At 38.0% G+C, this 12,140-nt stretch overlaps 1 protein-coding gene across 9 annotated transcripts in view; it reads right to left on the minus strand.

Moving 5' to 3' along the window:
- Positions 1-12,140, minus strand: part of chd9 (chromodomain helicase DNA binding protein 9) — a 247,877-nt gene that overhangs the window by 38,937 nt on the left and 196,800 nt on the right. For 8 of the 9 annotated variants that reach the window (XM_048546752.2, XM_048546749.2, XM_048546751.2 and 5 more), the window contains 4 exons: positions 10,806-10,965; positions 10,372-10,461; positions 4,963-5,066; positions 3,951-4,080 (listed from right to left, as the gene is read on the minus strand). In XM_048546752.2, coding sequence (XP_048402709.1) covers positions 3,951-4,080; positions 4,963-5,066; positions 10,372-10,461; positions 10,806-10,965 — 484 coding nt within the window. The remainder of the gene's footprint in view (positions 1-3,950; positions 4,081-4,962; positions 5,067-10,371; positions 10,462-10,805; positions 10,966-12,140) is intronic. The other variant, XM_048546753.2, reaches the window with a different exon arrangement.

The raw sequence follows: 12,140 nt of genomic DNA on the forward strand, positions 1-12,140 counted from the left end.
ACAATCCTCCTCATCCTAAGCAAACTTACTAATTAGACCAGCTACATTTTCCTCCGAATTATTTATGTAGATCATGAACAGCAGAGATTCCAGCATTGATACCTGTAGCACACCACTTGTCGCAGTCCTCTATTCCAAAAAGCATCCTTCCAGCATTATCCTGTCTCCTTTGACTAATGAAGGAGACTCTGCATAGTCAGTATGGGGAACTCAGCGGCAAATTGAGAAATAGAACCTCAAAGGTCATTTCTGGATCACCATCTGAGTTAGGTGCAAACTGGCAGAATGAAAATCAGATGAAAGATGGCTGGTGTGGAAGGACTGGGTTCCAGGCCCCAGCACTGGGGAAAGAACAGTTTCCAGCTGAACTGTGCTGAACCTGATGTTCTTACAAATGGTGATTCTGGGAAAGGAGACAGGATTTTGAACTCAATAGTGAGTCAGGGGATCAAATGTGGAAATGTGGTAAATTGAAGTGCAAAGACCAAAGAGAAAGGTATTTAGAAGGGTAACGATAAACAAACTATTATTTGGGGAGGTGATGGCTCAGTGGTATTATTGCTGGACAGTTAACCCAGAGACTGAGATAATATTCTAGGAACCGAGGTTCAAACCCTGCCATGGCAGATGGTGGAATCTGAAGTAAAAAAAAAATCTGGAAGTCTAATGTTGACCCTGAATCCAGCATTGATTGTCAGGAAAATCCTTCTGGTTCACTAATGTCCTTTAGGGAAGGAAATTGCCATCCTTACCTGGTCTGGCCTAAATGTGAGCCCAGACCCACAGTAATGCAGTTGGCTCTGAAATGCCTTCTGGGCAATTAGGGATGGGCAATAAATGCTGGCCTAACCAGCGACACCCTCATCCCATGAGTGAATAAAAAAACGGAAAGGACAGACTACAAATCTACTAGTAAGCCCCAGAGGAGAAGCACAGAATTTACTAAGAGTAAAAGGATAGAAATCAAATTTTTGTCTGAACATAACATTTGAAACAAAACAGATGAACTGAGGGAGTAAGTTGAAATGAATAATTATGCTCTGTTAGCCGTTACAAGATCATGGCTGCAGGATGACACAGATTGGAACCTGAATCTTGAAAAGATTTAGTTAAAAACAGGGCACTAAGAAAAGTTGAAGGTGTGGTTCTGTTAATTAAATGATGCTAACAGCACAATATAGAGGAATAACCTAAGTCCAGGAAACCAAGATGTCGAGACAGTTTTGGTGGAGGAGAACTGATGAAGGTAGGACATCACTTATGCACAGATCCCTAAATGTAGCCAAATGGCATGGTGCAGCATAAAAGGAAGAAATAACGTGAGCTTGTCAAAATGAAATGAACAAAGATCATGGGAAATTTTAATCTACATATTGACTTGAAAAGTCAAATGATCAGAGATAGCCTATGGGGAGAGTTATGAAGTGTTTCTGAGATAGTTCTATAACAGCATATTCTGGAGCTGACCAGAGAACAGGCTGTACTGGACCTAGTCTTGTGCAATTAGACAGGACTAATGACTGAGCTTTCGGTAAATGCAGTCTACATAACAACCACCATAATAATGATTGAACTTAACATTCAGTTTGAGGAAGAATGGAGTGGTTCCAAGATAAATCTTTAAGAAATTAGAATTATGAGAGCATGAAAGCAAAGGTGACTAGAGTAAATCAGCAAATAAGGCTATAGGATAAGTCAATATAGCTGCAATGGCAGATGTTGGCCTTCATTGCAAGAGGTTTTGAGTACAGGAGCAGGGATGTGTTGTTGCAACTGTACAGGGACTTGATGAGACCACACCTAGAATAGTGTGCGCAAATTTGCTATCCTTTGAGGAAGGATGCTTGAGTGAATGCAACACAGGTTTATCAGACTGATTCTAGGGATGGCGGGTCTGACATATGACATAAGGAGAGATTGAAGGTTGGGACTGTTTTCGCTAGAATTCAGACGAATGAAAGGGGGATCTCAGAGACTTGAAATTCTAATAGGTCTGGACAGAGTTGATGCAGGGAGGATGGTGGGTACGTCCAGAACCAGAGGTCATTGTATGAGGATTTGGGGTAGATGATTTTTGATGGAAATGAGGAGATTTCTTCACTGAAAGAGTGGTGAGCTGTGGAATTCCACCATAGCAAGTAGTTGATGCCAAAATATTGAATGCATTCAAAAGGCAACTCGATGTAGCACTTGGGGCCAATGGGATCAAAAGGTTATGGGGAAAAAGCAGGATTAGGCTATTGAGTGGACGATCAGCCATGAACTTAAGTAATGGAGGAGCAGGCTCAAAGGGCTTAGTGGCCTCATCCTCTTGTTCCATGTTTTTATGTTTAATGGGATATTTCAAATACAGTGTATAAATCTATTCCACTAAGTAAATTTCAAAAAAAATGGATACGCCATCTGCAGTTAACTGAAGATGTTGAAAACAGTACCAAATTTAACAAAAGCATGTAATTATGCAAAGACAGCTGACACATCAGCAGACTGGACAGAATTTTTTTTTTTAAAAAGCAAACATTTGCCAACAATTAGTAAAGGAGAGAAAAATTAGCGTATGAAAGAAAGGTATCCATAAATATTAAAACCAGATACTGAGAGTTTCTCTAAATGCTTATTTTTCAGAAAACATTAGCAAAGTAGGTGCTGGTCCTCTGGCAAGTAAGACAGGAAAATTAATAATGGAAAATATGGAAGCCGAAGATGAATAAACAAGTACGTGACATCAATCTTCAGTATAGAAGATACAAGTAACATCCTTGAAGCAGTAACAAATTAAGAAAAGGAAGTGAAGGAGGAACTCAGGAAAAATCTTGAGAAAGGATATGAAGGCATTGGAGGGGCAGGGAAAGAATTTATAAGAATGGGTATGAGGGATAAGGAACTTCAGTTTATGAAGGCAGTTTGGAGAAGTCATTAGGAGTTTTTCCTAGGAGAAGGCTAACTGTGATCTGACAGCTATCTAAAATCACGAGGAGTCTGGTTAGAGCAGGTAAGGGGAATACTATTTCTGCTTTTAAAAGGAATAAAAAAAAGAGGACATGGACTTAAAGTGATTTGCAAAAGAAGCATTGGTGATACTAGAAAAAAAACTTCTCACACAGCAAGAAGTCAGGGTGTGGAATACGTTGGAGGCAGGTTCAAAAGTGGCATTCATGTGGGTATTAGAAAATTAATCGGGACAAATATAACTTGCAAAGGTATGGGGAAAAAGGAGATTGACACAAGGTAACAACAGTCATTTGAAGAGTTAGTGCTCATGCAATGGGCCAAATGGCCTCCTTCTGTGTTGTTAGACTTCAGTGAACTGTTCCCACTTTTGAAACGGTCAACAAAAAGGTACAGATTTAAAGTAATTGGCAAAAGAAGCAAAAGTGACATGAGGAAAGGCTTTTTCATGCAGCAACTGGTTAGGGTCTGGAATGGACAGCCTGAAAGTGTACTGAAGTCAGGTTAAATGAAGGCATTCAAAAGGGAGACAGACTATTACTTGACAAGAATGAACGTGCAGTGTCCCACAGAGATGATAGGAGAATGACAATGAATGCTCATCTAGAGATGCATGTAGACATAAATGGGCCAATAGGCCTCCTGTTGCATTTAATTCTGTGATACTGTGACATGGAACACCCCCAACCCATATTTCCTCACTCGCTTAAAGGTTGCTCAGTACAGTTCTTCATTATCCAAGTAGAACAATGTTCTATGTGGTGTTATTAATTCCCCAGCACAGTTAATTTCATTCCATGATTGGCCACATTAGCTAAGATTCAAAGGGTTAAGTAGAATTTGCTATTTCTCCACAGATATGGGCATCCAGGAACTAATTATACTCATTCAAGTCAGGCAAGCAAATTTAAAAACAAGGCATCCCTGAGATAAAGAGAGAGATAAGTAATATGTTGAAATAATTTTAACCACTTCACCATGTTGATTGAGAATAACCATACCCCTCTGCACCGTCTGCAAAAGTATCATTTCCCCTCTGCTCTGCAGCAATGGCTTTCTCATCAGGTTTGCCAACTCTTTCTAAGAAACAGAGTGCAGGGTCATTTCTCATTGTATTATACTTTTCATAACCTGTGAATTGTACGAAAAAAATCATCAGGGAATAATAATACAAATAACAATGTACCATTAATATATCCATTAATCCTGTTTTAAAATTGTACACGTTACAGCGAAGGTACAGTATGGAAATAATTTTGTTTTCAACTTTATATTTGCTAGCTAATTCTCTAACTTAGCATTGCGTTATATGAGAAGCGCGCATTGCCCAATATTGATTTTTTTTTTGGTTTTCCTTTACATCTTCAAAACGAATTCAACTGGCTGAGTGAAAGGATACAATTGAAAAGTCATCTCACAAAACTCTCAACTCTAGATATTTATGGAATCCAATATTTTATGTAATAGGTCATTACCAAGCAATGAAATAATAATGGAAGTTTTCACAACTACTTAATTTGACTAACTGCTTTTGGGAAATATAATGACACGCTGTAATAAAAGTTAACATGTAGTTATGACAGCATAGTTATTCTGGACTGATTAGCAATCCAGAGCTCGAGTGTGCAAATTTCACCACAAAATTGCGTCGTGTGCGTGTTTCGGAGTTCAATTAAGTCTAATAACGTGTGGTCAAGCAGAAGGAAACATGGCCTTGGCTACAAGATCTGCTATGATCCACCACCACCACTGCTGAGACAGGGCAATTATTGAAGTTTTGCAATTTGTCACTCACAGCCCAAGAAGAAATAAAATTTGATTTTGCTGCTAATAGTAAATGCTAAAATATAAAATGCAAGCATTATTAATTATCTTACTTTATGTATATATCTCTCCATTTTTGACTGTACAGTGATTGTCCATTGTTCGATTCTTTTGAAATATTCTGCTGGAACACCCCACCTATCTCAGGAAGTGTAATATTTTTAAGTTGTCTTCCCATCTTTAACTCACCGTGCTTGAAGACCCCGATGAGCAACGATTTGTCAGCATCCACATCCCACCATTCAGCAGGTATTTCAGACTGCTCAGGCTCAGGAACCCAAATGTCAATTTCACTAAGGAGGTAGAGATAATTTAAGGCAGTTAGCGCATTCCATCACAGAAAGTAATTTTGGCCACTGATTCAAAGGATTTTACCAGATTAATTTGATCAGGCAACTCTCTTCTATTTGCTTTGGTAGGTTTTGAATACATCATAGTGTATCCTGTAATATCCCACGTTCCATGTCAAAATCACAATTTATTTCTGCTCTACATTCACAGCTAAACTGACCAGTTGAGATATATCCACTCATGTTCAAAGGCAGAGGACAGCCAGTGAGAGGTTCTCACTGATGCAGGACAGGGTACTGTGAAACAGCAAAAGGACTTGGATTTCCTTATATGCAAATTGCTAAAAGCAGACACAAATAACATTTGTCTGTCCAAACAAAATACATTTTTATTTGTTGGCCATCATCTCAGCAGGACTGTAGCCTTGGTCAAATCCCATCTGGAGCACTGCACTCAGTTTCTGGGCAAGGCAACTCAGATTTGCCAGAATGATAAATGATTTGAAAGATCAGATTATTAAAAAAAGACCACAAGGATGCTCTCTCATTAGTTATAGGTGGTGATTTAACCCGAAGGTCACGATGCCTCTGGCAAGCAGAGACACTGAGATTGAGAATCCTTCATGGTAAGCTCAGCTGTTACAGGAATTAAATTCATGCTGTTGGCACCATTTCACATTGCAATCCAGCTTTCCAGCCAACTCAACTAGCTCACAAATTGTGGGGCTTCTTTTTCACGGGGAATCAACTAAATGGTAAAGTTTTATGTTTGTTTCTACCCAAGTTAATTAAATGTAATAGCAATTTCAATGGTTCAGATGCAGAAAGAAAGTGTAACTGATAGAGCACATATGGGCATTTTCTTTTGGAATGGAAATCCATAGGAATTACAAAGCTTTAAAAATTATGCAAGGTCAATATCAGATTCGCCACGTTTATCCAATAAACTGCAAGGCTTGACAGAAAGGTCACATCCCATGTTAACATGAAAAACATGCACCCAGTGAATAGCCTTTTCTTCCTTCAGTTGAGATCCTCAAAAGAAAAGCTGTTAAATTTCTAGCCAACTTAAAAAGCACTAATGTTTTCAAAATTAAGATTGCAGTAAGGACTCTAGGGTACAGAGCACTGATTCCAGAGGAGCATTTCATTTTTTAAAAGCTTTAGTTACTGCTTCAACAGCATCTTGCAACTTGGAGTTCCTCAATTATTTTTGGTCTTTTAAAAGGTGAGTCATTATTAGTTGGCATACAAGTCTACATTAAGAGAAAGGAAACTCACTGTTTCTTTTTAAAAACAAAATGAATCTAGAAACTTAATATGTGACTCCAAAAGTCAAGCTTTCAAACTTGTCTGAAGCAATAAGTATTCATTGTTCAGACAGTCGGCAAGCTTTCAAAGAAAAAAAACTGATTGCATTTTTATTTCTGGACTGTGTTTAAGTGGCTGTATGCTCAGGAAATATTACAATCATATACATCTGCTTTAACTTTTCTGTATCACGTTCTGTTTGATGACGACATCCTAGACCACAATTATCTAAAACGAATGCATGCAGAAAGATGAAAATTAAAATCATGAGAAAAGGTCATAGTAGAAAATCAACATTGATAATGTTAGCCAACGATCAGTATGCAGAAAAATTATTGATTTAGAGAGGAGAAAATGCATTTAAAGCGGTTTTGTGTATTTTGCAGAAACTGAAGACAACCTTAAAAATTAAAAAGTGACATCACATTTGGGATTTTAATTAATTGTTTGCTTGGCCTTGTTATGGTAGTCAAGCCCTGGCAGCATCGTAGATCAGTCCTAGGTGCTTGCATGTATAAGTGTGCATTCAAATATTCAGATGCAAATACTTCAGTAATACAACAAACATAGCTGTTCCAATGCTGTTACATTTAACTAACTTGGGTAGAAAAAAAAGAAGAAACTTTGCCATTTAGTGACAGCAAACAGCACTTTTTGTCTTAGCTCATGTGCTGTGACACCTTGCATCTTTTTGCCTGTACCTACCAGCATCAGCTACTTATAAACGAGTGGTGGCATTGGATCCACCATCACCAACTACAGCTGACGAGATGGTTCTTAATGGTCAGCAAGTTCTCGATTCAAGTCATCCTCCTGCAAAGCGTTTAAATTTAACCTTCTAAAACGTTGTATCCCTGAAGAAGATATTGGTCCCCATTTTAACGTCAGATTTATCTGCATAGCGTAGTCCTTCTTAGTTGTGTGTGCAACTGGGACAATGACAAAATCAAGCCCTGTGATTCAAATGGCACCTTTATCCACAGCCTGCAGTCAAGGTACTTTATTTTTGAAGAGCTTTCTGCAGGCAGATGTCACTCACCTTCCTTCATTGAAGCAGATTTTGATTCTGGACTCCTTCTTTTACTGCAATCAGATGAAGTGAAATTGCTTTTCCAGTCTCAGGGCTTCTTGGTATAAAATTCTGCACTGTACCTGTTAGCAACAGGTAAGGCATTGGAGCTATCTTAAAACCAATGTGACGGGAGGCAAAGGACACCATTCATTTTAAAGTATTTTATTCATCATTTGTGATTTAGAGCTGAAATCCATGTTGAACATAAGTCACAAACACTCAGCAAGTGACTATATTGAGCTTTCTGCTACAAACCAATCAACGGAAACCAAAAGACTAACAGTGACATTTTAAAGTGTTGTGAAGCACAAGAACAATTGGTCAATGTTACTAGACTGCTTGGGTTACTCATGACAGTGAGAACATTCTTGGCAATGCTGTCAAAATCAGACAAAGTAGGCAAAATGTTACTTCTTTAAGGCGGCCAACGTCAATCATTCTAGAAGAATCCATCATGGAGAATGTTTTGCTTAGTGGAAATGCTGCAGGAGATTTTAAACTGTTAGTGATAACCAACCTGCAACATCACAGGCATTTGGAGCACAGATGCTCAAGTAACAAAGTCGGGATGACAGAAGCAATTGCTGAGTGACATTTTGAAGTGTCTGGTCAGCATGCTGGAACGGTTTGTGGTCGGGATTGTGGCCTGAGCATTTTAAGTGGTCAAGACGATTCTCAAGATACTGTCCCTGAAGCTCGGCAAGCAGTCATGATCTTGTCAAGGCAGCAAGGTTTTGATGAAATGGATGAAACTAGTTCAGTTGAACTGCTTGTGTCCCATGGAGGAATTGTCCAAAGACAACTTAATACACCTAGAGAGTTGATGAGCTGAAAAGATGAAGGAGTTGAAACACAACCCTCTTGAGTTCTATCGATCAAAGATGAATTAGCAATTCAAAGAGATATTATGTAAATTTTCATGGCAAATTGCTTGGATGGAGAGTGTGATGCCAGAGTGAACAATGATGCCACAAAAAGGGTGACAAAGGAGGTGTACTAGGAAAAACAAAAGCAACTGGCCAACAGTCCCTGATTATCTATTACAAGACTGTTGATTTGATCCTTTTTCTTATTACCTCCACCAACAATTCAAAACCAGCAGCATCTTCATAAAGTCCTTAAAATCTAGTTGCAAGGAAGGTGGTGTGACAGCAAAGTTTTACCTCGAGCCAAAATATCCAGCATCAAGGCTCTAAACCACTCAAAGCCACTTCCACTCAAATGTTCCAGGCATCTCCTCAAGCATTTCTGAAAATATGAAACATTTTCTGCAACTCTTGCTCATCAACTAAAATGGGGAAAGGTTCATTTGAGAAGACATCAACACAGGGAGAAACTGAACTTGCAAGCAAATCTGACTATGAGGCATAGTCTTTAGATTCTGCATTGGACTTTTTAGCCAGGATCCATCAAACCAAACCAAAACATTCCTGAGTTGAAGGGGCAGCTGTAGAAAGTAGTGAATATACCTTAATATGAATTTATGCAGAATTTCTCAATATATTCAATAATTTATTTTATTTCAATTGGGAATTCATGCTGCACATGTATGGTATAGTCGGTCGACATGTGCTTTTGTCACCCCCACCCCAGGCTCCGATAAATGCCTGCAGGAGTCTTTCTCTGGCTTTACCGTTGATTGTTATTGGAAAGCATGCTTCACTCATGGTAGTTCCAATTTATGTTGTGATTATCAGGAGGCAAGTAAGGATTTATTATATGTTGATGCTGTCCGATTTTACCGCTGCCAATTCTTTCACTTAACACACGGTCATCCTTCTGCCATCCAGGTCTCAACATTAGGAATTCTCATCTTAAACATTTCTGGCTCCCTACTTCTCTCAATATTGTAATTCCCATTCTGGCTAAGCTTTTAAACTCCCTTCCTACTTACTATTGCTTTGGCTTGGTGTCAACATCCAATTATGGTTTGGTGAAGCACCTTGGAATTTTTATCTTGTTAAATTTACAGCAATGCTCTCTTTGGAACAGAGAAGGTCAAGCTGTTATTGTGATTCAAAAGAGGTTTTCAAGATAACAATTTCTTTTATAGAATAGAGATGAAACCTCCCTGAGCAAACACGCCAACCAACAGCACTCTGACTTATAAGTCACTGTCAAAAGATCTGGATGGACAATTTGAAAATTGTTTCACTCTGTTATTGGGGTTTGGAATCTTTTATTTGAAAAGGTTAATGGCAACTATTACCATTTAAAAATAAGTGGGAATTGGACAGGGTCTTGAGGAACCTACAAAGTTAGGGACAAAAAAAAAGGGAGTGTGAACTAATTAGGGGTGCCCCTTCCAATGGCCCATGTCTGTGATGGCCTGAATTGACATCTATTGTAAATTTCTATCATAGCAAAAGCATTATCTAAATACAAACTATTGCTGGTTGTCCCACTGTCCACGCAAATTAAGAGCCAGTTTCAATACGTAGTTAATCATGGAAGATTAGACAATTGATTAAACACAGAAAGCAACTGGCCTAGATGGAGTGCCTGACTGTGCACTCAGGTCCTGGGCAGACCAGCTGGCAGGAGTATTTGCATACATCTTTAACCTTAACCTGATTATACTCTCTTCTACCCTCTTTCATCAGGCAGAAGATACAAAAGTTTGAAAACAAGTACCAACAGATTCAAGAAGAGCTTCTTCCCCGCTATGGATCTCTCATATTAGATCCTTCTCTGCACCTTCTGTCATTGAAGTACTATAATCTGCATTCTGTTCTATTACCCTACTGGAATGATGTAAGATACGATTTCCCCAGTCAGCAAGTAAAATAATACATTTTACTGTACTTCTTTACATACAATAATAAATCAAATCTTAACCTATGAAAAGAGTAAAATTAGTGTAACAGTTTAATGTTCACTCGGTTGAGAAATTACAAGTTATATTTGAACAATAAATATCCTTACCTCGCATCCACTCCATCAAGTACTTTTTCCAACTGATCACCAATTACTTCTTGCTTCAGATAGTACAACATTCTTACTCGTAGTAGTACCCTGAACGATGATCACGTAAATACATAAATTTAGGCACAAATGCTAGTATCAAGTATCAAGTTGATAGATGCTATATGAAGTACAGTAAAAATGTCTACTAGCTGACAAACTTAAAAGTTTATTTTCCTCACCCATCTACTGAATTTATTAATAGTTGATAATCCTTATTTAAGTCAATATGTTCAAATGCATCTTTAAAAACTGGCCAGATCATCATAATGATGAACTATGCTCAGTTCAATACTGTGATAAATATCACCAGTGGAAGTATTAATACTAGAAAATTATGTTCTGTTATTAGAATAAAGGAATCTATAAAGAATCAAAACTATTATCTGGCTTACTTATTGCAGTGATGTTTTAAATGCTTTTTGTAGCCATCATCTTGGAGCAGGTGTTCTGGGTTGTATTTCCTGAGCCACTCAGCCTTCTGCATATCAAATGAGCTTCCCTGTATCTTCACTTTCTTTCCTTTCCTCCCCCTTGGAACAGGTGCAGACAACCCTAATAAAGGAATCCAACACAAATTTAATTCTGAATTTCGTTCAGGATGGAAAACCTTAACACAGCTAAAATAGATTAATTCAATGTGAAGTACATTTATAAATTAATCCACCATGAGACAATTCAGTTTGACGATACAGTCAAGTTCTTTGTATGTCACTGATCAGCAGGCGCCCAGTCAGCTCACTTTGCCTATATTTTCTTACTGAAGTCATGCTTGTTTCGTATTCAATGATAGCATGACATGGAACTGAAACATTCATTCAGAATTGGACAATGCATTGTAATAAATAGACATATTAAAAAGGTTGTTTATGCCTTTTAATTTTATCAAATGTACCCTATGATGTCACTGAAAATTTTCATATGGGAACAGATCCTTCACTGCTTTAATGGACTGTATTTGTATACCAAGAAATTTGGGAAAAGTTATCTATTTGTGTTTCAATCAGGTTTAGTTGTACTCTGAAGAGATTGACAATACCAACAGGGTTAGGTTACGCAGCAATTCTTTCTGTGCTTCGATTAGTCCATAAATTCTCAAAGATGAAACTCCTTTATCAAAGTTACTGTTGAACAGGCTGCAGTGTAGTGTTTCATCCCCAGAACTATACACCATTTATAATCAACGGCTGGGGGAACTTAGGAAAATTGGCACAAATAAATTCTATTATTATGAACATTATCCAGTATCGAGGGAAGGTCCTACACAGTATGTCTTGTTATTTCAACCACGATAATACTAATCTGAGATCATGACCTTACAGCTCATGGATTTTGAATTATAAAACAGTTAATCTGAAACAATTCACTAGAATGGCCATACATCAAACGATAAAGCTCACTTCTTAGAGTAATTGGTATCCTGACAGGCTTTTTAGGCTGGATTTACATTTGCAATTACTGTTGAGGGATATACCCACTCCCCGCCCTCCACACCATGCCCCCCCCCACCACACATCCTGATAGCACATTAAACGAAGACATTATAAGACTTTTTTTTAAAAAAGATTAGTAAAATAAATGATGTACAGTTCACAGAATTATTGAACTGCTTAACTAACCACAAACAAACTTTTTAAAACTGTCAAGTTCATTGTCTTTGGTATCTGATGCAAGGAATTAATCAAATGCATTCCGAGTCACTCTGGATTTGGCATCATTGTAAGGATCCC

This window comes from Stegostoma tigrinum, chromosome 16 (assembly GCF_030684315.1).
Source record: "Stegostoma tigrinum isolate sSteTig4 chromosome 16, sSteTig4.hap1, whole genome shotgun sequence".
Lineage (NCBI taxonomy): Eukaryota > Metazoa > Chordata > Chondrichthyes > Orectolobiformes > Stegostomatidae > Stegostoma > Stegostoma tigrinum.